The sequence below is a fragment of the Trifolium pratense genome, linkage group LG2 (assembly GCF_020283565.1).
Source record: "Trifolium pratense cultivar HEN17-A07 linkage group LG2, ARS_RC_1.1, whole genome shotgun sequence".
NCBI lineage: Eukaryota > Viridiplantae > Streptophyta > Magnoliopsida > Fabales > Fabaceae > Trifolium > Trifolium pratense.
This window is the reverse complement of record NC_060060.1, coordinates 7330571-7354973: the sequence shown is the minus strand read 5'-3', so window position 1 is coordinate 7354973 and position 24403 is coordinate 7330571. Positions and strand designations below refer to the sequence as shown.

Below are 24403 nucleotides of genomic sequence, written 5' to 3'. Positions count from 1 at the left end.
ATAACTTGAGTTATTTATCGAATACTTTAGTTATTAGGCGAGTAGTGAGAGTTAACTTGAATTGGGCCAAGCCAATGGGCTTGAGGCCCAATAGGCCTTGTGAGCATGAGTGGGGCGGCCATATGGCCAAGTCAAGAGAGAACATTTCATTTGTTCTTGTTCTTGACAAGTTGGAGAGAGAAGAGAGCTCAAGAGCTAGGGCAAAGGAAAGTGAGGAGAATCAAGATCAAATCTTCGTATTTTCTTCGAATCCAGGTATGAGAGTAGGTTCCTTAATCGTGGGTGACTCGAGGAAGGGGAGAATGTCGATTTCTCCTCACCCGAACTTCCTCCACCCCATTTTCGTTTTAGCTTAGATCGGATTTTCTTGATGGAATTCGTTCCTAAGGTTCTTAATATGTTTAACATGCTTTTAACATGATTAATGAACGAAAATAATGGATAAAAACGAGTTTTATAACAGATTAAACTCAAGAACTTTGTGTTCTTGAGAGTTTTGATGAAAAAGTGTCAATCCTTACTTTTTCGATGTTTATGAGGTAGATCTGAGAAATGGACTGTCCTTTTGTGTCTATCTATGTTTGTTATGGGTGAATACAAACTCTTTTGGGCTTTATAACATGAAAAATGGGATTTTTGGGTGATTTGGTGTAGAAATCGCAAGTTTTGAACTGTCCTGACAGGAGGTGTTCGCTCAGCGAACGTGTGGCGAACAGCTCGCCACAGCTCGCTGCAGCTCGCCACGAGCAGGTGTCTCTCTGGCGTTGTTCGCGTAGGCTCGCTAAGCCTTCGCTCAGCGAATAGTTCGCTGAAGCTCGCCAATGCTCGCCATGAGCAGGTGACTTACTGGTGAGGTTCGCCATGTCTCGCTAAGCCTTCGCTTAGCGAAGGCCTCTGCGACAGGAATTTTTGTTGATGTTTATAAGTGTAATTAGGCACTTGTAACATGGTTTAATGGTATTCTTACATGATTGTTGATGCTTGTTGATGATTGTTGATGCTTATAACGATTGTTAATCATGTATGAAGTTGTAAATGACGAATATTAAGGTTTTGTTAATCTTAATAATGACGTATGTTGGATAGTGTTCCACATAGTAAATGACGAGCTTTATGCTAAATAATTGTTGGTGAATTCATGAAAAACATATACATGCATTCATGAATTTTGTTGTTGTATATTGGATATTCCAATAAAGACGGATATCGGATTATATTTATCCGATAAAGACGGATATTAGAGGTGAGATACTCTAATAAAGACGAAACGGTACCACATGCATTAGATATGTCTAGGGTGACATTGCATGAAGTTGACGCATTAGAATGCATTAGGTTATGTGTACATTTATGTGATAAGTTATATGTGACACATACTTGGCTAATTGTGATAATTGATTGTGTGAGTGTTCGATTATATGTATTTATGTACTTATAATTGAGTGATAGATTGTTGATGAATATGGATGAATGTATGATATATGCATGATTATTGAAGAAGTGTTTAAGTACTCTTTTACTTGCACTTATATTTTGATTATGTGATCTAACTCTCATGCTTTGTGTTATGTGCTGGACCGTTGGGGGTTCAGATTCTCAGGTTGAGGATCCCGATCAGAGTTAGAGGCTGCTCGTGCTCGTGGTAGTGCGCTTTTTGGTGAGGAGTTTAGCGTAGACTACTCCTTAGATATATTTTATATATCTTTTTGAATGGGTTGTATAGAATTGCTCTGATTAGGTATTTACCGGGTCGGGTTATTCGTTTGAATTGTATTAAGCCCGTGATGGCATATGTGACCTTGCTAATCCCTTACTTTTGTTGTAAACATAATATCCTTGTTGTCGATATGGCCTAGAAACTAGAATAAAACACGATATTTTTCATTAATCTCGCCAAAAATTGAACGATAAAATTTATTACACGGTGAAAACTAAACGAAATAAAAAAAAATCAAAAAAAGAGGTGCAACACAAGGACTTCCCAAGAGGTCACCCATCCTAGTACTACTCTCGCCCAAACACGCTTAACTGCGGAGTTCTGATGGGATCCGGTGCATTAGTGCTGGTATGATCGCACCTGATATATAATACGGTTTAATTGTATATATGTCTTCCATCTTTCAGGCCAAATTTTGGAGAAATCCGAGAAACTAGAATAAAACACGATATTTTTCAATAATCTCGCCAAAAGTTGAACGATAAAATTTATAACACGGTGAAAACTAAACGAAATAAAAAAAATCGAAAAAAGAGGTGCAACACATGGACTTCCCAGGAGATCACCCATCCTAGTACTACTCTCGCCCAAGCACGCTTAACTGCGGAGTTCTGATGGGATCCGGTGCATTAGTGCTGGTATGATCGCACCAGATATATAATACGGTTTAATTGTATATATGTCTTCCATCTTTCAGGCCAAATTTTGGAGAAATCCGGGAAACTAGAATAAAACATGATATTTTTCATTAATATCGCCAAAAATTGAACGATAAAATTTATAACACAGTGAAAACTAAACGAAATAAAAAAATCGAAAAAAGAGGTTTAACACAAGGACTTCCCTACTACTCTCGCCCAAGCACGCTTAACTGCGGAGTTCTGATGGGATCCAGTGCATTAGTGCTGGTATGATCGCACCTGATATATAATACGGTTTAATTGTATATATGTCTTCCATCTTTCAGGCCAAATTTTGGAGAAATCCGAGAAACTAGAATAAAACACGATATTTTTCAATAATCTCGCCAAAAATTGAACGATAAAATTTATGACACGGTGAAAACTAAACGAAATAAAAAAATCGAAAAAGAGGTGCAACACATGGACTTCCCAGGAGGTCACCCATCCTAGTACTACTCTCGCCCAAGCACGCTTAGCTGCGGAGTTCTGATGGGATCCGGTGCATTAGTGCTGGTATGATCGCACCAGATATATAATACGGTTTAATTGTATATATGTCTTCCATCTTTCAGGCCAAATTTTGGAGAAATCCGAGAAACTAGAATAAAACACGATATTTTTCAATAATCTCGCCAAAAATTGAACGATAAAATTTATAACACGGTGAAAACTAAACGAAATAAAAAAATCGAAAAAAGAGGTGCAACACATGGACTTCCCAGGAGGTCACCCATCCTAGTACTACTCTCGCCCAAGCACGCTTAACTGCGGAGTTCTGATGGGATCTGATGCATTAGTGCTGGTATGATCGCACCTGATATATAATACGGTTTATTTGTATATATGTCTTCCATCTTTCAGGCCAAATTTTGGAGAAATCAGAGAAACTAGAATAAAACACGATATTTTTCATTAATCTCGCCAAAAATTGAACGTTAAAATTTATAACACGGTGAAAACAAAACGAAAAAAAATCGAAAAAAGAGGTGCAACACAAGGACTTCCCAGGAGGTCACCCATCCTAGTACTACTCTCGCCCAAGCACGCTTAACTGCAAAGTTCTGATGGGATCCGGTGCATTAGTGCTGGTATGATCGCACCAGATATATAATACGGTTTAATTGTATATATGTCTTCCATCTTTCAGGCCAAATTTTGGAGAAATCCGAGAAACTAGAATAAAACACGATATTTTTCATTAATCTCGCCAAAAATTGAACGATAAAATTTATTAAACGGTAAAAACTAAACGAAATAAAAAAAAATCAAAAAAAGAGGTGCAACACAAGGACTTCCATGGAGGTCACCCATCCTAGTACTACTCTCGCCCAAGCACGCTTAACTGCGGAGTTCTGATGGGATCCGGTGCATTAGTGCTGGTATGATCACACCTGATATATAATACGGTTTATTTGTATATATGTCTTCCATCTTTCAGGCCAAATTTTGGAGAAATCCGAGAAACTAGAATAAAACACGATATTTTTCAATAATCTCGCCAAAAATTGAACGATAAAATTTATGACACGGTGAAAACTAAACGAAATAAAAAAAATCGAAAAAGAGGTGCAACACATGGACTTCCCAGGAGGTCACCCATCCTAGTACTACTCTCGCCCAAGCACGCTTAACTGCGGAGTTCTGATGGGATCCGGTGCATTTGTGCTGGTATGATCGCACCAGATATATAATACGGTTTAATTGTATATATGTCTTCCATCTTTCAGGCCAAATTTTGGAGAAATCCGAGAAACTAGAATAAAACACGATATTTTTCAATAATCTCGCCAAAAATTGAACGATAAAATTTATAACACGGTGAAAACTAAACGAAATAAAAAAATCGAAAAAAGAGGTGCAACACATGGATTTCCCAGGAGGTCACCCATCCTAGTACTACTCTCGCCCAAGCACGCTTAACTGCGGAGTTCTGATGGGATCTGATGCATTAGTGCTGGTATGATCGCACCTGATATATAATACGGTTTATTTGTATATATGTCTTCCATCTTTCAGGCCAAATTTTGGAGAAATCAGAGAAACTAGAATAAAACACGATATTTTTCATTAATCTCGCCAAAAATTGAACGTTAAAATTTATAACACGGTGAAAACAAAACGAAAAAAAATCGAAAAAAGAGGTGCAACACATGGACTTCCCAGGAGGTCACCCATCCTAGTACTACTCTCGCCCAAGCACGCTTAACTGCGGAGTTCTGATGGGATCCGGTGCATTAGTGCTGGTATGATCGCACCAGATATATAATACGGTTTAATTGTATATATGTCTTCCATCTTTCAGGCCAAATTTTGGAGAAATCCGAGAAACTAGAATAAAACACGATATTTTTCATTAATCTCACCAAAAATTGAACGATAAAATTTATTAAACGGTGAAAACTAAACGAAATAAAAAAAAATCGAAAAAAGAGGTGCAACACAAGGACTTCCCAGGAGGTCACCCATCCTAGTAGTACTCTCGCCCAAGCACGCTTAACTGCGGAGTTCTGATGGGATCTGATGCATTAGTGCTGGTATGATCGCACCTGATATATAATACGGTTTATTTGTATATATGTCTTCCATCTTTCAGGCCAAATTTTGGAGAAATCAGAGAAACTAGAATAAAACACGATATTTTTCATTAATCTCGCCAAAAATTGAACGTTAAAATTTATAACACGGTGAAAACAAAACGAAAAAAAATCGAAAAAAGAGGTGCAACACAAGGACTTCCCAGGAGGTCACCCATCCTAGTACTACTCTCGCCCAAGCACGCTTAACTGCAAAGTTCTGATGGGATCCGGTGCATTAGTGCTGGTATGATCGCACCAGATATATAATACGGTTTAATTGTATATATGTCTTCCATCTTTCAGGCCAAATTTTGGAGAAATCCGAGAAACTAGAATAAAACACGATATTTTTCAATAATCTCGCCAAAAATTGAACGATAAAATTTATAACACGGTGAAAACTAAACGAAATAAAAAAATCGAAAAAAGAGGTGCAACACATGGATTTCCCAGGAGGTCACCCATCCTAGTACTACTCTCGCCCAAGCACGCTTAACTGCGGAGTTCTGATGGGATCTGATGCATTAGTGCTGGTATGATCGCACCTGATATATAATACGGTTTATTTGTATATATGTCTTCCATCTTTCAGGCCAAATTTTGGAGAAATCAGAGAAACTAGAATAAAACACGATATTTTTCATTAATGTCGCCAAAAATTGAACGTTAAAATTTATAACACGGTGAAAACAAAACGAAAAAAAATCGAAAAAAGAGGTGCAACACATGGACTTCCCAGGAGGTCACCCATCCTAGTACTACTCTCGCCCAAGCACGCTTAACTGCGGAGTTCTGATGGGATCCGGTGCATTAGTGCTGGTATGATCGCACCAGATATATAATACGGTTTAATTGTATATATGTCTTCCATCTTTCAGGCCAAATTTTGGAGAAATCCGAGAAACTAGAATAAAACACGATATTTTTCATTAATCTCACCAAAAATTGAACGATAAAATTTATTAAACGGTGAAAACTAAACGAAATAAAAAAAAATCGAAAAAAGAGGTGCAACACAAGGACTTCCCAGGAGGTCACCCATCCTAGTAGTACTCTCGCCCAAGCACGCTTAACTGCGGAGTTCTGATGGGATCTGATGCATTAGTGCTGGTATGATCGCACCTGATATATAATACGGTTTATTTGTACATATGTCTTCCATCTTTCAGGCCAAATTTTGGAGAAATCAGAGAAACTAGAATAAAACACGATATTTTTCATTAATCTCGCCAAAAATTGAACGTTAAAATTTATAACACGGTGAAAACAAAACGAAAAAAAATCGAAAAAAGAGGTGCAACACATGGACTTCCCAGGAGGTCACCCATCCTAGTACTACTCTCGCCCAAGCACGCTTAACTGCGGAGTTCTGATGGGATCCGGTGCATTAGTGCTGGTATGATCGCACCTGATATATAATACGGTTTATTTGTATATATGTCTTCCATCTTTCAGGCCAAATTTTGGAGAAATCAGAGAAACTAGAATAAAACACGATATTTTTCATTAATCTCGCCAAAAATTGAACGTTAAAATTTATAACACGGTGAAAACAAAACGAAAAAAAATCGAAAAAAGAGGTGCAACACATGGACTTCCCAGGAGGTCACCCATCCTAGTACTACTCTCGCCCAAGCACGCTTAACTGCGGAGTTCTGATGGGATCCGGTGCATTAGTGCTGGTATGATCGCACCAGATATATAATACGGTTTAATTGTATATATGTCTTCCATCTTTCAGGCCAAATTTTGGAGAAATCCGAGAAACTAGAATAAAACACGATATTTTTCATTAATCTCACCAAAAATTGAACGATAAAATTTATTAAACGGTGAAAACTAAACGAAATAAAAAAAAATCGAAAAAAGAGGTGCAACACAAGGACTTCCCAAGAGGTCACCCATCCTAGTAGTACTCTCGCCCAAGCACGCTTAACTGCGGAGTTCTGATGGGATCCGGTGCATTAGTGCTGGTATGATCGCACCTGATATATAATACGGTTTAATTGTATATATGTCTTCCATCTTTTAGGCCAAATTTTGGAGAAATCCGGGAAACTAGAATAAAACATGATATTTTTCATTAATATCGCCAAAAATTGAACGATAAAATTTATAACACAGTGAAAATTAAACGAAATAAAAAAAATCGAAAAAAGAGGTTTAACACAAGGACTTCCCTACTACTCTCGCCCAAGCACGCTTTACTGCGGAGTTCTGATGGGATCCGATGCATTAGTGCTGTTATGATCGCACCTGATATATAATACGGTTTAATTGTATATATGTCTTCCATCTTTCTGGCCAAATTTTGGAGAAATCCGAGATACTAGAATAAAACACGATATTTTTCATTAATCTCGCCAAAAATTGAACGATAAAATTTATTAAACGGTGAAAACTAAACGAAATAAAAAAAAATCAAAAAAAGAGGTGCAACACAAGGACTTCCATGGAGGTCACCCATCCTAGTACTACTCTCGCCCAAGCACGCTTAACTGCGGAGTTCTGATGGGATCCGGTGCATTAGTGCTGGTATGATCGCACCTGATATATAATACGGTTTAATTGTGAAATTCTGGTATCACTAGAATGATGTTGCCTAAGATGTCCCAACAACTACTTCGTGATTAACGTTGTTTCTATTGTTGGCACATCTTATATAACATATAAAAACTGACAGGAAATAAATAAATGACACAAGTAATTGTTAACCCAGTTCAGCCAACTGCCTACTCTGGGGGATACCAATCCAGGAAGGAAATCCACTAATAGCTCTAGTTACTAAGACCTCCAGCAAACCCTAGGATTTACGCCTTTAAACTAAGACCTCCAGCAAACCCCTGGTTTACCCCTTATAACCTCGACACTACTCATGCAACTTCTGCCTAGGAACTCCTAGACATGAGATCCCATCTCACTTCCACTCACACAACACAACCTGTGTTGATTATACAATGTTGGGAAAGATGTGGCGACAACTTGCCAAGACAACACTTCACTTTTGCTTAAAAGCTTCAAGTGAATCACACACGGTAAACTCCGTACTTCAAAGCTTAGGAGTAACCTTAAACTAATAAACTTACTTCTTAGCTCGTGTTATAGAATCCACAAGCAAGAATTACAATCAAATAATAAAAGACTCAACAAAGACTCAACAAAGACTCAATATGTGTAACTGATATTTTTCAATCAGATGTATATTCTTGAGCTTGGTCTTCGTATATATAATGATTAGGCACGCTCCTCTTTCTTCACAAATGCTCAGACGCTCCTTGAGAATCATAAAGGATGATCTGATACTTTTTCAATCTTCATTAAGGATATATCAAGACTTTCCAAAAGTGTTTAAAGGACTTTATATGATAGGATAAGTCATCCAGCTATTCCATTAAGTTTGTCTTATCCTTAAAGCTCCTGATCAGATCAAATCTCCATTGAGCGTGCTCTTTAAGTGGATTTCCATAAATAGCAGATGCTCTCATAAATGCGCGAGATTTCCTTGAATAAATATGATGTTGTAACATGTTTTCCAACATCTTGTTAGTATATTTGTTTTAGCAAAATTAAGCCAATTCAAATATCCAACAATCTCCCCCTTTGGCAATTTTTGGCTAAAACAATTTCAGGCCATTACCCTTGAGAGATTAAAAAGCGCAATCCTTCAAATCACCATGGTCACACAAAAGAAGGAATGTTAGAGCATCATTTAAACAAAATTTTACATAGGTGAAAAATATATGCATCAGAGGCAGCAGCAGCGGAGTTATCATCAAAAAGCCTCGAGCAAAAATAAAACGTGGTATCAGAGCAAATGATTACTCATATATCATATGTCATCAAAGTTGTTGTAACATATGGGAGCACATCTTCTAGCACCTGTTCGTCCAATCAGGGCGGCATCCATTCAGTAGCAAACTCCCCCTGACTTTATCAGCTTGTGCATCATCTCAGGGTAAAAAAAACCAAAATGCTACTCCCCCTTTTTAGCCACAAAATGTGCCAAAACAGGAAAGTAAAGTATTCAAAGTGCAGAATTTAAACAAAGTACAGACCATGCACTCAAAAGGTGCTAAAATCCAGGGCACAAACACCCACAAAACAAATAACAAAGTACAGTAAAACATTAAACAGATTACAAAATCATTCAGCATCACTGCTATCAGAGGCTTCATCCTCATCTGTAGCAGTTTCATAATCTTCATCCTCATCTGCATTGTTTTGATCACCTGTAGCAGCCACTTTTGCACTAGCTTTGACAGGTATTTCATCAGCTTCCAATCCTTCAATCATCTTCAAGAACACTTTCTTCCTCTCCTCAAGCTCAGCCTGCTGTTTATCAATATCCTGACATTGAATTTTCAAACCAGCAATAATCTCTCTTTTGGTCATAACACCAGCTCCAGCAGCAGATGTCCCAACATGATTAGTAACATTGTGATTACCAAAAAGCTTATGATGAAATGTAAAGCCAGAATCCCTCTTCTTAGGTGTATCAGTCACAACCTTGATTTCTGGATACTGGGTCAAAATGATTCCACATAATAGTGATGGAAATGCTATTGGCATCTTCACAGCAGTTGATCTAATATGCTTAATGGTTTGATCAAAAATAAAGGTCCCATAGTCATAGTCAACTTTGGTTCCTACAGCATATATAAATCTACCCAGGTTGGTTGCAACATTGGTTGCATGCTTGGTTGGTACCCAATTGGTTGACCCTATCCTATTGAGGATGGCATATTTGACATTCAATTTACTCGTGGGTATCAGCTTCTTTGTAGGCCAGACTTTAACCTTACCACCAGTTATCTCAGCACTCACAACATCATTAGCAACCTCTAATTCAGCCTTAGGTTCTATAGATCTTCCTAAGTAATTATTAATCACAACAGGGGAAAAATTGATACATTTACCTCTGACAAAAACTTTGTGGTAGTCCTTGCTCAGTGGATTATCACATTCTTCAGGGATGTTTACAAGAAATTCTTTCACCAGCAGCTCATAGCAGGGACTGAAGTCACAGACTGTAACGACCCATTTTTCGTATTCGTATATTTTATTAAATGTTATTTTATTTATTAATTGGCTTTTATTATTTTAGTGAGCGACGAATAATTATTTAGCCGAACGTAAGTTATTAGACGCGAGAACCTTTGTTTTGGGCTTAATGGGCGTGAGAGGCAATGGGCCTAAGCCATTTGGGCTTGGTTCATGACCATGGAAAGTAGTATAAGTAGCAAGTCAAACACATGAATAGTATCACAATTCATTTCTTTGAGTTTTGAGTGAGTAAGAGCAAGAGCAAAGCTAAGCTAGGGTTTTGGCTAGGAGAATCACGAGCAAGAGAGGAGAGGAAAGGCTTGGATCATCATCTTTGCTTAAGGTAAGAGATTAGAATTCATGATTCTTGAGTGGCAAGGAGAGGGGAGATTGTCTATGTCTCCATTCCCGAACTCTCCCACTCAATTTCTTTTAGACTTTTGGTTAAGCTTTTGTATGTGAGTGTGATGTTCTTCATCATCACTTTGTATGTGTTAATCACTAGCTTGATTTCATGAAAAATATGCATGTGTTTGGATCATGTTGAAAAAGTTTATGAAAGTTGCTTAAAACCCAAGAAATTGGCATGATTTTGATTGTTTGAGGTATTTGGATGTTTGGAAGGGATGATTAATGTTCCTTGATACCATATATGCTTGAAATAGCTGTTTATAAGAATTTATAACATGTTTGAATGAATTTTTGAGTTGATTTGAGGTTAAACCGCCTCATTGAAACTCAAGAACAGATATTTTTCTGGTATAGTTCGCTAAGCGACCAGGAGTTCGCTGTAGCGAACATCTTCGCTGAAGCTCGCCAATTCTCGCCATGAGCAGGTGATTCCCTGGTGATGTTTGCGTAGGCTCGCTAAGCCTTCGCTCAGCGAATAGTTCGTTGAAGCTCGCCAATGCTCGCCATGAGCAGGTGACTTCCTGGATCGTGGTTCGCCATGTCTCGCTGTGGCTTCGCTTAGCGAAGGCCTCTGTGACAGCAATTATTGTTGATGTTTGTAAGTGTGATTAGGCACTTGTAACATGGTTTAAGGGTATCCTTACATGATTGTTGATACATGTTGATACTGTTAATGCTTATTGTTAATCGTTATATGATTGATAAACGTGTATGCAATAAGTTGTAGCTTAAAGTGAGCAATGTGATGTTTTGGCATTAATTTGCAATGTTAAGTGAATGTGTTAGGATTGTGTTCCCGCATTCATAAAAGAGTAGCTTCGAGCTAGAGAATATCATATGGTTGATATGTGTATGCATACATGCATTCATGATTGTATGTGAACATTGGAAACTTGGGTTCCAATAACGAAAATGGATTATGTGTCCATAATGAAGCCGAGGATCGGATTAGATGAATCCATGAGTCCGGAGTTGCTATCCAACAGGATATAAAACTGTGTTGGCTTATCCAAGGGAGATAAGATGGTTCGGTAAGTTCCGACATATCCAGCAAGATATAAAACTGTTCTTGGTCCACCGTTGGTGAGACACCTTGGTACCACATGCATTTAGTCATGTCTAGGGATGGCATGACAGTGAATTAATTGGCATTAGATACCTTAGGGTAAATGCGCATATATTTGATAAATGGTATGTGACATTATCTGGTTGAATTGTGTTGAACCTTATTAATTGATAATTGTTTAGTGAGATGTTTTGGTGTGAGTTAGAGTATGTATGATAGTTTGGAAGTGTAAGGCCTTTCTTATGCTCGTATGATATGCGGTTATGTTTTTCTAACTCTCTGCTTTGTGTTATTTGCTGGACCTTTGGGGGTTCAGATATTCAGGCTGAGGACTGTGTCGACGTTTAGACTGCTGTTTTAGCTTGGTGTTGAAGTACCTTATGGTGAGGAGACTTAGCATAGATTACTCCTCTTAGTACTAGCTTTTGGTTAGAGTTTGTAAATAGTAAATGCTCTGGTAATGTAACATCGAGTCGGGGATTACGCTTGGATTTCATCGTATATCGGTGTTTGTAACGACCCGTTTTTCGTATTCGTATATTTTATTAAATGTTATTTTATTTATTAATTGGCTTTTATTATTTTAGTGAGCGACGAATAATTATTTAACCGAACGTAAGTTATTAGACGCGAAAACCATTGTTTTGGGCTTATGGGCGTGAGAGGCATGGGCCTAAGCCATTTGGGCTTGGTTCATGACATTTGGAAAGTAGTATAAGTAACAAGTCAAACATATGAATAGTTTCATAAATTCATTTCTTTGAGTTTGAGTGAGTAGAAGCAAGATAGAGCAAGAGCTAGGGTTTGGCTAAGAGATTCACGAGCAAGAGAGGAGAGGAAAGGCTTGGATCATCATCTTTGCTTAAGGTAAGAGATTAGAATTCATGATTCTTGAGTGACAAGGAGGGGGGAGATTGTCTATGTCTCCGTTCCCGAACTCTCCCACTCAATTCTTTTAGACTTTTGATAAGCTTTTGTATGTGAGTGTGATGTTCTTCATCATTACTTTGTATGTGTTAATCACTAGCTTGATTTCATGATAAATATGTATGTGTTTGGATCATGTTGAAAAAGTTTATAAAAGTTGCTTAAAACTCAAGAAATTGGCTTGATTTTGATTATTAGAGGTATTTGGATGTTTGGAAGGGATGATTAATGTTCCTTGATACCATATATGTTTAGAATAGCTGTTTATATGAATTTATAACATGTTTAGATGAATTTTTGAGTGGAATCAATGTTAAACCGCCTTAGATAACTCAAGAACAGATATTTCTGGTGTAGTTCGCTACGGATTCGCTACGGATTCGCTTAGCGAATATGTTCGCTACGGATTCGCTACGGATTCGCTTAGCGAATAAGTTCGCTACGGGTTCGCTACGTGTTCGCTACGTGTTCGCCATGTACCTGTAACCCTCTGATGTAGTTCGCTACCTGTTCGCTACAGCGAACGTGTTCGCTACGGGTTCGCTACGTGTTCGCTACGTGTTCGCTACGGGTTCGCTACGGATTCGCTCAGCGAACAGCACTGTGACAGCAACTTTTTGATAATTGTTTTAAGTGCAATTAGGCACTTGTAACATGGTTTAAGGGTATCCTTACATGTTTGTTGATACATGTTGATGTTGTTAATGCTTATTGTTAATCGTTATATGATTCGCACGCGTATGCAATGACTTGTAGTTCAAGTGACTATGTTTATGTTTTAACATTAATTTGCAATGTTAAGAGAATGATGTATGTTTTATGACATAAGTGTAAATGAAACCTTGTGTGTATAAAAATGAGTATGCAGATAATTATCATGTGAATAATTATGAATTGAGTGATAGGATATTGTGTTATTCTAATGTGTTAGATGTCGGAATTGTGTTTCCGCATCAGTGAATGAATAGCTTCGAGCTAGATAGCGTCATGTATTTGATGTGTTTAAAAGTAATCATGCATTCATGATTGTATGTGAACATTGGAAACTTGGGTTCCAATAACGAAAATGGATTATGTGTCCATAATGAAGCCGAGGATCGGATTAGATGAATCCATGAGTCCGGAGTTGCTATCCAACAGGATATAAAACTGTTTTGGCTTATCCAAGGGAGATAAGATGGTTCGGTAAGTTCCGACATATCCAGCATGATATAAAACTGTTCTTGGTCCACCGTTGGTGTGACATCTTGGTACCACATGCATTTAGTTATGTCTAGGGATGGCATGACAGTGAATTAATTGGCATTAGATACCTTAGGGTAAATGCGCATATATTTGATAAGTGGTATGTGACATTATCTGGTCGAATTGTGTTGAACTTTATTAATTGATAATTGTTTAGTACAATGTTTTGGCGTGAGTTAGAATATGTATGATAGCTCGAAAGTGTAAGGCTTTTCTTATGCTCGTATGATATGCGATTATGTTTTTCTAACTCTCTGCTTTGTGTTATTTGCTGGACCTTTGGGGGTTCAGATATTCAGGCTGAGGATTGTGCCGACGTTTAGACTGCTGTTCTAGCGTGGTGTTGAAGTACCTTTTGGTGAGGAGACTTAGCATAGATTACTCCTCTTAGTACTAGCTTTTGACTAGAGTTTGTAAATAGTGAATGCTCTGGTAATGTAACATCGAGTCGGGGTTACGCTTGGATTTCATCGTATATCGGTGTTACCTTTTGATATGCTAGTTCTTGTATAAGTGACATCCTTAGGGATGAATATGGCTTATGTATATATATATGTATATATATGCATGCTTGGTTTGATTGAATCCGCTGTTGCTTTTCATGTTAAATTTCATGATGCTCTGTGTGTATGCTTGTGTTTTAATTACCGCGTGGCACTCTGCCTTTACACTTGTTGAAAAGTTTTTAAAATTACGTTTTTAAGGGTAGTATGGGTTAGGGTGTTACAGTGTTACCTTTTGATATGCTAGTTCTTGTATAAGTGACATCCTTAGGGATGAATATGGCTTATGTATATATATATATATGTATATATATGCATGCTTGGTGTGATTGAATCCGCTGTTGCTTTTCATGTTAAATTTCATGACGCTCTGTGTGTATGCTTGTGTTTTAATTACCGCGTGGCACTCTGCCTTTACACTTGTTAAAAAGTTTTTAAAATTACGTTTTTAAGGGTAGTATGGGTTAGGGTGTTACAATAGTGGTATCAGAGCAGGTCGGTTCGTGTGAACCAATTAGGACTTTTCTTTTCCCCGTATGAGCATGTGTAGGGAACACTGTTAGTACTTTCTAACGTCTAGTTGTGATTCGTTCAGGAATCATGGCTGCTGCGAGAACGAATGCCCAGATTGCGGAAGCTTTGGCCGCACTCACCAACATAGTGGTTAGAGATCATCAACCTGGAAGAGAGGTAGAGATGAGGTTGGAAAGGTTCATGAAGCAGAAACCGCCAACATTTACCGGAGGTTACAACCCGGATGGAGCTCACAAGTGGCTGGAGGAACTTGAAATAATTTTTGAAGCAATGGATTGTTCCGAGGAAGGGAAGACAACCCTTGGGACATATGTGTTGCGTGAGGAAGCGAACGTGTGGTGGAAGAATGCCAAGTTGAGGCTAGGACCCGGTGGTATGGCTATACCATGGGCAATGTTTAAAAGAGAATTTTTGGTTAAGTATTTTCCTGTTGATGTGAAGAACAAGAAAGTGGTGGAATTCATGGAGTTGAAACAGGGGAATATGACGGTAGCTGACTATGCCGTCAAGTTTGAGACTTTGTGTGCGTTTAGTCCGCATTACAACACTTTGGAAGCGGAGAAAGATAAGTGCGTGAAGTTTGAAAGTGGTCTACGTCCAGACATCAAGCATATGATTGGATTTTCACAGATAAGGGATTTTGCGACCCTTGTGAACAAGAGTAGGATCTGTGACGAAGATGGTAGGGCAAAGGTGAACTACTACAAAGCTGTGAACGACCGAAAAGGGAAAGGGCAAGAGCGCGGAAAACCTTATGACAACCGCGGTAAAGGGAATACAAGTGGTGGTAAGAAGCCGATGAATGGAAGTTGTTATAACTGTGGAGAACGGGGTCATATGTCTTATGATTGCCCGAGGAAGGGAGATAGGTGTAAGAATTGTGGAAAGTTGGGCCACAAGACCGAAGCTTGCAGAGGAAAAGTGGTGTGTTTCAATTGTGGTGATGAAGGCCACAAGAGTCTGACTTGTAAGAAGCCCAAGAAGGTGATGGGCAAGGTGTTTGCTTTGAGTGGAGAGGATGCTAGCCTTGAGGACAATCTCATTAGAGGTACGTGTTTCATCTATGACACTCCTTTAATTGCGATTATAGATACGGGAGCGACGCATTCTTTTATTTCTTTGGATTGTGCGAAGCGTCTTAGTATTCCTTTAACGGATATGACGGGTAGGATGGAAATAGAAACTCCTGCAAATGGTTCAGTGATTACCCGACAAGTATGTCGTAATTGCCCCGTAACCATTTTTGATAGGCACTTTGGTATGGATTTAGTGTGTATTCCACTTAGTGGTATGGATGTAATTTTTGGTATGAATTGGTTAATCTTCAACCGAATTCATATCAACTGTCGTGAGAAGGCCGTTGTTTTTCCGAAGCCGGAGGAGAACTTGCATTTGATGAGCGGGAAGGAAGTATCGGAAGCATTGAAAGAACATGCCGAGATGTTCATGATGTTTGCATCATTGAAACTCGAAGGAGGAGTTAAGATAGAAGAATTACCGATCGTTTGTGAATTCCCAGATGTGTTTCCGGATGATATATCTGACGTGCCTTCGAAGCGAGAGGTAGAGTTTTCTATCGACCTAGTACCTGGAACTAGTCCGATATCGATGGCGCCGTATCGAATGTCAGCATCAGAGTTGAATGAGTTGAAGAAGCAACTTGAAGAGCTGCTTGAGAAGAGGTTTGTTCGACCGAGTGTTTCGCCATGGGGAGCACCGGTATTGCTTGTGAAGAAGAAAGATGGAAGCATGAGATTATGTATAGACTATCGTCAGTTGAACAAAGTGACGATCAAGAATAAATATCCACTTTCGAGGATATATGATTTGATGGATCAACTAGTTGGAGCTTGCGTGTTTAGTAAGATCGATTTGAGATCTGGATACCATCAGATTAGAGTAAAGACGGAAGACATACCTAAGACTGCATTCAGGACGAGGTATGGGCACTACGAGTATTCAGTTATGCCGTTTGGTGTGACCAATGCACCCGGAGTTTTCATGGAGTATATGAACCGAATTTTCCATTCATTTTTGGATAGATTCGTGGTGGTGTTCATCGACGACATTTTGATTTACTCAAAATCCGAGGAAGAGCACGAAGAGCACTTGAGGATTGTTTTGCAAGTCTTGAAGGAGAAGAAGTTGTATGCTAAGTTGTCGAAGTGTGAATTTTGGATGAAAGAGGTGAGTTTCCTAGGGCATATAATTTCAAGTGGAGGAATCGCGGTAGATCCTGCGAAGGTTGACGCTGTGTCACAGTGGGGAACGCCGGAATCTGTTTCAGAGATTAGAAGTTTCCTTGGTTTAGCCGGTTATTATAGAAGATTCATCGAAGGTTTTTCGAAGTTGGCTTTACCGTTAACCAAGTTGACAAGGAAAGATCAAGCGTTTGTTTGGGATGGTATTTGTGAGAAGAGTTTCCAAGAGCTCAAGAGAAGATTGACTACTGCACCCGTGTTGATTTTACCTGATGCCAAAGAGTCGTTCGTCGTGTATTGCGATGCTTCGAAGTTAGGACTTGGCGGAGTGCTTATGCAAGGGGGTAATGTGGTAGCATATGCTTCAAGGCAACTGAAGGTTCACGAGAGGAACTATCCAACGCATGATTTGGAGTTAGCCGCAGTGGTGTTTGCTTTGAAAGTGTGGAGACACTACTTGTATGGATCGAGGTTTGAAGTGTTTAGTGATCACAAGAGTCTGAAATACTTATTCGACCAGAAGGAGTTGAATATGAGGCAACGAAGATGGCTCGAATTCTTAAAGGACTACGATTTTGATTTGAGTTATCACCCCGGAAAAGCCAATGTGGTGGCCGATGCATTAAGTAGGAAAACTTTGCATATGACATCATTGATGGTGAAAGAGTTAGAGTTGATTGAAGAATTCCGAGACTTGAGTCTTGTGTGTGAGGTTACTTCTTCAAGTGTGAAGCTTGGAATGTTAAGATTGACGAATCCTTTTCTCGAGGATATTAAAGAACGTCAGAAATCGGATAAGAAATTGATGGAGAAAATGGTACTCATCAATGAAGGCAGGGAGACCAATATCAAGATTGACGAAGGTGGAGTCATGAGATTTCACGGAAGAGTTTGTGTACCGGATGTACCCGAATTGAAAAGAATGATCATGGAAGAAGGTCACAGAAGTAGTTTGAGTATTCATCCTGGAGTAACCAAGATGTATCAGGATTTGAGGAAGTTATTTTGGTGGCCGGGAATGAAGAGGCAAATTTCTGAATTTGTTTATTCCTGCTTAACTTGTCAGAAATCGAAGATTGAACATCAGAAGCCATTTGGTTTGTTGCAACCAATGTTTATACCCGAATGGAAATGGGATAGCATTGCAATGGATTTTGTGGGAGGTTTACCGAAGACTAAGAAAGGTAACGAGGTGATTTGGGTAGTGGTAGATCGTCTGACGAAGTGTGCTCACTTCATTGCTATCAGGAAAGGTACTTTGGTGCCTAAGTTGGCCGAGATTTATGTGGAGCAGATTGTGAAGCTACATGGTATTCCAACAAGTATTATTTCGGATAGAGATCCGAGATTTACTTCCAGATTTTGGGAAAGCTTGCAAGAAGCTTTAGGAACGAAGTTGAGGTTGAGTTCAGCTTATCATCCTCAGACAGATGGTCAGTCGGAGAGGACGATACAATCCTTAGAGGATTTGTTGAGGGCTTGTGTTTTGGAGCAAAACGTGAATTGGGATTCTTGTTTGCCGTTGGTAGAGTTTACATACAACAACAGTTACCATTCTAGTATCGGAATGGCACCGTTTGAGGCTTTGTATGGGAGAAGGTGTAGGACACCTCTGTGTTGGTATGAAACTGGAGAAGGTGCAATTCTTGGACCAGAGATTGTACAAGAAACAACAGAGAAGATTCAGATGATTCGTGAGAAGATGAAAGCGTCTCAGAGTCGACAGAAGAGTTATCATGATAAGAGGAGGAAGGACATTGAATTCCAAGAGGGGGATCATGTATTCCTACGAGTTACATCGACTACTGGAGTAGGACGTGCGTTGAAGTCAAGGAAGTTGACATCGAGGTTTATTGGACCGTTTGAGATTTTGAAGCGAGTTGGGAAAGTTGCGTATAGGATTGCATTACCGCCATCATTGGCGAATTTGCACGATGTTTTCCATGTATCACAGTTGCGCAAGTATGTGTCTGATCCGACACACGTGATTGAATCGGACGATGTTCAAGTGAGGGATGACTTGACCATCGAGACTGTGCCTTTGAGAATCGAAGGAAGAGAAGTGAAGAGGTTGAGAAACAAAGAGATTGCATCCGTGAAAGTTGTGTGGGGAGGACCGGCTGGTGAGAATGCAACGTGGGAGCTAGAAAGCAAGATGAGAGATTCTTATCCCGATCTGTTTCTAGGTAATTTCGAGGGCGAAATTCTTTTAAGGGGGGTAGGATTGTAACGACCCATTTTTCGTATTCGTATATTTTATTAAATGTTATTTTATTTATTAATTGGCTTTTATTATTTTAGTGAGCGACGAATAATTATTTAGCCGAACGTAAGTTATTAGACGCGAGAACCTTTGTTTTGGGCTTAATGGGCGTGAGAGGCAATGGGCCTAAGCCATTTGGGCTTGGTTCATGACCATGGAAAGTAGTATAAGTAGCAAGTCAAACACATGAATAGTATCACAATTCATTTCTTTGAGTTTTGAGTGAGTAAGAGCAAGAGCAAAGCTAAGCTAGGGTTTTGGCTAGGAGAATCACGAGCAAGAGAGGAGAGGAAAGGCTTGGATCATCATCTTTGCTTAAGGTAAGAGATTAGAATTCATGATTCTTGAGTGGCAAGGAGAGGGGAGATTGTCTATGTCTCCATTCCCGAACTCTCCCACTCAATTTCTTTTAGACTTTTGGTTAAGCTTTTGTATGTGAGTGTGATGTTCTTCATCATCACTTTGTATGTGTTAATCACTAGCTTGATTTCATGAAAAATATGCATGTGTTTGGATCATGTTGAAAAAGTTTATGAAAGTTGCTTAAAACCCAAGAAATTGGCATGATTTTGATTGTTTGAGGTATTTGGATGTTTGGAAGGGATGATTAATGTTCCTTGATACCATATATGCTTGAAATAGCTGTTTATAAGAATTTATAACATGTTTGAATGAATTTTTGAGTTGATTTGAGGTTAAACCGCCTCATTGAAACTCAAGAACAGATATTTTTCTGGTATAGTTCGCTAAGCGACCAGGAGTTCGCTGTAGCGAACATCTTCGCGGAAGCTCGCCAATTCTCGCCATGAGCAGGTGATTCCCTGGTGATGTTCGCGTAGGCTCGCTAAGCCTTCGCTCAGCGAATAGTTCGTTGAAGCTCGCCAATGCTCGCCATGAGCAGGTGACTTCCTGGATCGTGGTTCGCCATGTCTCGCTGTGGCTTCGCTTAGCGAAGGCCTCTGTGACAGCAATTATTGTTGATGTTTGTAAGTGTGATTAGGCACTTGTAACATGGTTTAAGGGTATCCTTACATGATTGTTGATACATGTTGATACTGTTAATGCTTATTGTTAATCGTTATATGATTGATAAACGTGTATGCAATAAGTTGTAGCTTAAAGTGAGCAATGTGATGTTTTGGCATTAATTTGCAATGTTAAGTGAATGTGTTAGGATTGTGTTCCCGCATTCATAAAAGAGTAGCTTCGAGCTAGAGAATATCATATGGTTGATATGTGTATGCATACATGCATTCATGATTGTATGTGAACATTGGAAACTTGGGTTCCAATAACGAAAATGGATTATGTGTCCATAATGAAGTCGAGGATCGGATTAGATGAATCCATGAGTCCGGAGTTGCTATCCAACAGGATATAAAACTGTGTTGGCTTATCCAAGGGAGATAAGATGGTTCGGTAAGTTCCGACATATCCAGCAAGATATAAAACTGTTCTTGGTCCACCGTTGGTGAGACACCTTGGTACCACATGCATTTAGTCATGTCTAGGGATGGCATGACAGTGAATTAATTGGCATTAGATACCTTAGGGTAAATGCGAATATATTTGATAAATGGTATGTGACATTATCTGGTTGAATTGTGTTGAACCTTATTAATTGATAATTGTTTAGTGAGATGTTTTGGTGTGAGTTAGAATATGTATGATAGTTTGGAAGTGTAAGGCCTTTCTTATGCTCGTATGATATGCGGTTATGTTTTTCTAACTCTCTGCTTTGTGTTATTTGCACCTTTGGGGGTTCAGATATTCAGGCTGAGGACTGTGCCAACGTTTAGACTGCTGTTTTAGCTTGGTGTTGAAGTACCTTTTGGTGAGGAGACTTAGCATAGATTACTCCTCTTAGTACTAGCTTTTGGTTAGAGTTTGTAAATAGTAAATGCTCTGGTAATGTAACATCGAGTCGGGGATTACGCTTGGATTTCATCGTATATCGGTGTTACCTTTTGATATGCTAGTTCTTGTATAAGTGACATCCTTAGGGATGAATATGGCTTATGTATATATATATATATTGTAACACCCCGAACTAACTACCCTTAAAAACGTGATCTTAAAAACTTTTTAAAGATAAGTAGCCGGAGCGCTACGGAAAAACATTTTAAAAAAAACGATCGTGCACATGACACGAAACGTCGCAGCGGAAAACATAACATAAAGGATTTTCAAAGCAATGAACAAAATAGTTCAAAAGATAATTCATTAACATAAAACATAAGTTAAGATGTTCGCATCGATATACGACGGAATACAAACGATCCCCGACTCGATGTTACAACATACCAGAGCACTAATATACATCACAACCAAACTAACTTAACAAAACTATACAAAGGTAGCCTACACTAGCTCCTCACCAAAAGTGCTCCACACCAAAACGATCTGCAGCTAAAACTCGATCGAAACCTCGACCTGAATACCTGAACCCCCAAAGGCCCAGCACATAACAAATAGGTAGAGAGTTAGTAAACATAATCACATACATACGAATATAGAAACGCACCTATATTCAACCTATCACGTATTACTAACTCACACACATGCCTCAATAAGCAATACACCAAATAACACATACTCACAAATACACAACCAGATAGTTTCACGTCGTTTCGGACAACACAAAGAACTCACATAACACATAACACATAATTGCACATTTACTCAAATGCGACTAATGCCAAACATTCAATGTCATGCCAACCTAGACACGACTAATGCATGTGGTACCATCGTCTTTATCAAAGAACCTGACCTTTGATATCCTCTTTATTGGGCAAGCCCAATATCCTCTTTATCAGACAAGTCTGAAATCCCTAAATAATGCATGAATGTATGAATGTCATGCAAATACCAAACATATGGTAAACTCACAAATGGATAACCTAATCCAACTTACTTCTTTATCAGACAAGCTGATATCCCTCTTTATTAAAGTATACAAACCTTAATATTCTTCTTTGACATTTTATATAAATGCCATTACACAACACAATTATTAAACATATAATAATTCCAAACCAAAACGAAACCAAATACATGGATACACACACTTTACAAACATTAACAAAAATTGCTGTCACAGAGCTGTTCGCTGAGCGAACCCGTAGCGAACCCGTAGCGAACACGTAGCGAACACGTAGCGAACACGTAGCGAACACGTTCGCTGTAGCGAACAGGTAGCGAACTACATCAGAGGGTTACAGGCACATGGCGAACATGTAGCGAACTCGTAGCGAACTTATTCGCTAAGCGAATCCGTAGCGAATCCGTAGCGAACTTATTCGCTAAGCGAATCCGTAGCGAATCCGTAGCGAACTACACCAGAAAATATCTGTTCTTGAGTTTCTAAGGCGGTTTAACATTGATTCCACTCAAAAATACATCTAAACATGTTATAAATGCATAACAAGTGATCAATCATGTATATACCATACATATATACATGAATCAACAATCAAAAACACCAAAACACATCACACATACAAAATCATGTCAATTTCTTGCAAAATAAGCAAAGTTGCATAAACATGCAAAACCATCATCAAACATAAACATATTCCGTCCTAGATGTTCATTAAGCATACTAAGATGAAAAGACATGTTTATGATAAAGAAACTTCACCCAAACCCCAAAGAAATTGGATGAGAGAGTTTAGGAATGGAGGCTAGACACCTCCCCTCTCTTGGATCACCCAAGCTTATGCTTAACCACTCTCACCTTGGATTGAATGATGATTCTTGGCCTCTAAATCTCTTCTCCTTGCTCGAGTTCTTCTTCTTGCTCTCCTAGGGTTCTTGCTTTGCTTCTAAGCTTACAAACCTCACTTCTCATGAAAAAATGAATTGTGATCCTATTCATGGGTTTGACTTGGTACTTATACTACTCTCCAATTCTCTTGGTTCAAGCCCAACTTGCCTAAGCCCACTAAGCTTCTATCACACGCCCAAGCCCACTAACACGACAAAGGTTTCGCTCACAAACTTAAGTTCGCGCTAAATAATCATAGGTCGCGTAAATAAATATTTAACACTAACCCAAAATATATGCAAATATATAAAATATCGATTTACTAAAAATCGGGTCGTTACAACTCTACCCCCCTTAAAAGAATTTCGCCCTCGAAATTACCTAAGAGATAAAGCGGAGAACGAACCTTCAACGAGGCATCTTCGGTTTCTTGCACGCCGGACTCTTGTGACCTTCTTCGCCACAATTGAAACAAACAACCTTCGTTGCACGACAAACCTCAGCCTTGTGCCCTAACTTTCCACAGTTAAAGCACTTGTCATCCTTAAGCGGACAGCCGTAAGAAATATGACCCCTCGCACCACACTTGTAGCATTGACCATTTCCTTGCTTCTTCCTACCACTACTACTACCTCTTTCCACGATGTCGTAGGGCTTACTGCGCTCCAGTCCTTTACCTTTCCTGTCCTTCATGGCCTTGTAATAACTGGACTTGGCCTTGCCATCTTCATCACCCAATGCAAACACCTTTCCGACGACCTGTTTGGGCTTCTTGCATTCAACACTCTTGTGGCCATCTTCACCACAGTCGTAACAAGTCAACTTCCCCCTGCACGCTTCCGTTTTGTGGCCCATCCTTCCACACCTGAGACACTTGTCCAGCTCCTTCGGACACTCAAAAGGCTTATGACCTCGCTCGCCACACTTATAGCAATACACATATTCTTGATTCCTTCCAGGGTCATTATCCCGTGCCACTAAAGTAGTCAACGTAGCTAAAGCTTCTGCGATCCACGCGTTGGTCCTAGTAGCAGCCATGATTCCTGAACGAACCACAACTCGACGTTAGAATGTATTAACAGTGTACCCAACACATGCTTCATACAAGAGAAAGAAAATCCTAATGGCTCACATGAACCGACCTGCTCTGATACCAACTATTGTAACACCCCGAACTAACTACCCTTAAAAACGTGATCTTAAAAACTTTTTAAAGATAAGTAGCCGGAGCGCTACGGAAAAACATTTTAAAAAAAACGATCGTGCACATGACACGAAACGTCGCAGCGGAAAACATAACATAAAGGATTTTCAAAGCAATGAACAAAATAGTTCAAAAGATAATTCATTAACATAAAACATAAGTTAAGATGTTCGCATCGATATACGACGGAATACAAACGATCCCCGACTCGATGTTACAACATACCAGAGCACTAATATACATCACAACCAAACTAACTTA

General features: G+C 39.1%; 1 protein-coding gene, 18 non-coding genes and 1 pseudogene across 19 annotated transcripts; all 20 read right to left on the bottom strand.

Moving 5' to 3' along the window:
• Positions 1-1960: 1960 nt before the first annotated feature.
• LOC123912231 lies at positions 1961-2079 on the bottom strand. Its single transcript, XR_006811125.1, has one exon. It is a non-coding gene; the product is annotated as a 5S ribosomal RNA (ribosomal RNA).
• A 171-nt stretch (positions 2080-2250) lies between these two features.
• Positions 2251-2369, bottom strand: LOC123912297. The gene has a single exon (XR_006811193.1). It is a non-coding gene; the product is annotated as a 5S ribosomal RNA (ribosomal RNA).
• Positions 2370-2539: 170 nt separating this feature from the next.
• On the bottom strand, positions 2540-2639 carry LOC123911885 (annotated as a pseudogene).
• Positions 2640-2808: 169 nt separating this feature from the next.
• Positions 2809-2927, bottom strand: LOC123912210. Its single transcript, XR_006811100.1, has one exon. It is a non-coding gene; the product is annotated as a 5S ribosomal RNA (ribosomal RNA).
• A 170-nt stretch (positions 2928-3097) lies between these two features.
• LOC123912345 lies at positions 3098-3216 on the bottom strand. Its single transcript, XR_006811239.1, has one exon. It is a non-coding gene; the product is annotated as a 5S ribosomal RNA (ribosomal RNA).
• Positions 3217-3383: 167 nt separating this feature from the next.
• Positions 3384-3502, bottom strand: LOC123912471. The gene has a single exon (XR_006811356.1). It is a non-coding gene; the product is annotated as a 5S ribosomal RNA (ribosomal RNA).
• Positions 3503-3674: 172 nt separating this feature from the next.
• Positions 3675-3793, bottom strand: LOC123912387. The gene has a single exon (XR_006811278.1). It is a non-coding gene; the product is annotated as a 5S ribosomal RNA (ribosomal RNA).
• A 170-nt stretch (positions 3794-3963) lies between these two features.
• LOC123912232 lies at positions 3964-4082 on the bottom strand. Its single transcript, XR_006811127.1, has one exon. It is a non-coding gene; the product is annotated as a 5S ribosomal RNA (ribosomal RNA).
• A 170-nt stretch (positions 4083-4252) lies between these two features.
• On the bottom strand, positions 4253-4371 carry LOC123912396. The gene has a single exon (XR_006811286.1). It is a non-coding gene; the product is annotated as a 5S ribosomal RNA (ribosomal RNA).
• A 167-nt stretch (positions 4372-4538) lies between these two features.
• Positions 4539-4657, bottom strand: LOC123912180. Its single transcript, XR_006811064.1, has one exon. It is a non-coding gene; the product is annotated as a 5S ribosomal RNA (ribosomal RNA).
• Positions 4658-4829: 172 nt separating this feature from the next.
• LOC123912544 lies at positions 4830-4948 on the bottom strand. Its single transcript, XR_006811428.1, has one exon. It is a non-coding gene; the product is annotated as a 5S ribosomal RNA (ribosomal RNA).
• A 167-nt stretch (positions 4949-5115) lies between these two features.
• LOC123912469 lies at positions 5116-5234 on the bottom strand. The gene has a single exon (XR_006811355.1). It is a non-coding gene; the product is annotated as a 5S ribosomal RNA (ribosomal RNA).
• Positions 5235-5404: 170 nt separating this feature from the next.
• Positions 5405-5523, bottom strand: LOC123912394. Its single transcript, XR_006811285.1, has one exon. It is a non-coding gene; the product is annotated as a 5S ribosomal RNA (ribosomal RNA).
• A 167-nt stretch (positions 5524-5690) lies between these two features.
• On the bottom strand, positions 5691-5809 carry LOC123912179. The gene has a single exon (XR_006811063.1). It is a non-coding gene; the product is annotated as a 5S ribosomal RNA (ribosomal RNA).
• Positions 5810-5981: 172 nt separating this feature from the next.
• On the bottom strand, positions 5982-6100 carry LOC123912543. Its single transcript, XR_006811427.1, has one exon. It is a non-coding gene; the product is annotated as a 5S ribosomal RNA (ribosomal RNA).
• Positions 6101-6267: 167 nt separating this feature from the next.
• On the bottom strand, positions 6268-6386 carry LOC123911713. Its single transcript, XR_006810620.1, has one exon. It is a non-coding gene; the product is annotated as a 5S ribosomal RNA (ribosomal RNA).
• A 167-nt stretch (positions 6387-6553) lies between these two features.
• LOC123912177 lies at positions 6554-6672 on the bottom strand. The gene has a single exon (XR_006811061.1). It is a non-coding gene; the product is annotated as a 5S ribosomal RNA (ribosomal RNA).
• A 172-nt stretch (positions 6673-6844) lies between these two features.
• Positions 6845-6963, bottom strand: LOC123912275. Its single transcript, XR_006811172.1, has one exon. It is a non-coding gene; the product is annotated as a 5S ribosomal RNA (ribosomal RNA).
• A 443-nt stretch (positions 6964-7406) lies between these two features.
• LOC123912298 lies at positions 7407-7525 on the bottom strand. Its single transcript, XR_006811194.1, has one exon. It is a non-coding gene; the product is annotated as a 5S ribosomal RNA (ribosomal RNA).
• A 14403-nt stretch (positions 7526-21928) lies between these two features.
• On the bottom strand, positions 21929-23976 carry LOC123904077 (DNA-binding protein HEXBP-like). The gene is made up of 2 exons (XM_045953767.1): positions 23437-23976; positions 21929-22003 (listed from the first exon to the last, which is right to left on the bottom strand). Exons 1-2 carry the CDS (start codon positions 23974-23976, stop codon positions 21929-21931), a joined length of 615 nt encoding a protein of 204 aa, XP_045809723.1.
• Between the last annotated feature and the right edge of the window lie 427 nt (positions 23977-24403).

Coding starts and splice junctions, on each gene's coding strand:
- LOC123904077 (XM_045953767.1), bottom strand. CDS start 23,976: ATGGCTGCTACTAGGACCAACGCGTGGATCGCAGAAGCTTTAGCTACG. Junction 22,004..23,436: donor AGTTAGGGCACAAGGCTGAG/GTTTGTCGTGCA, acceptor TGCATTATTTAG/GGATTTCAGACTTGTCTGAT.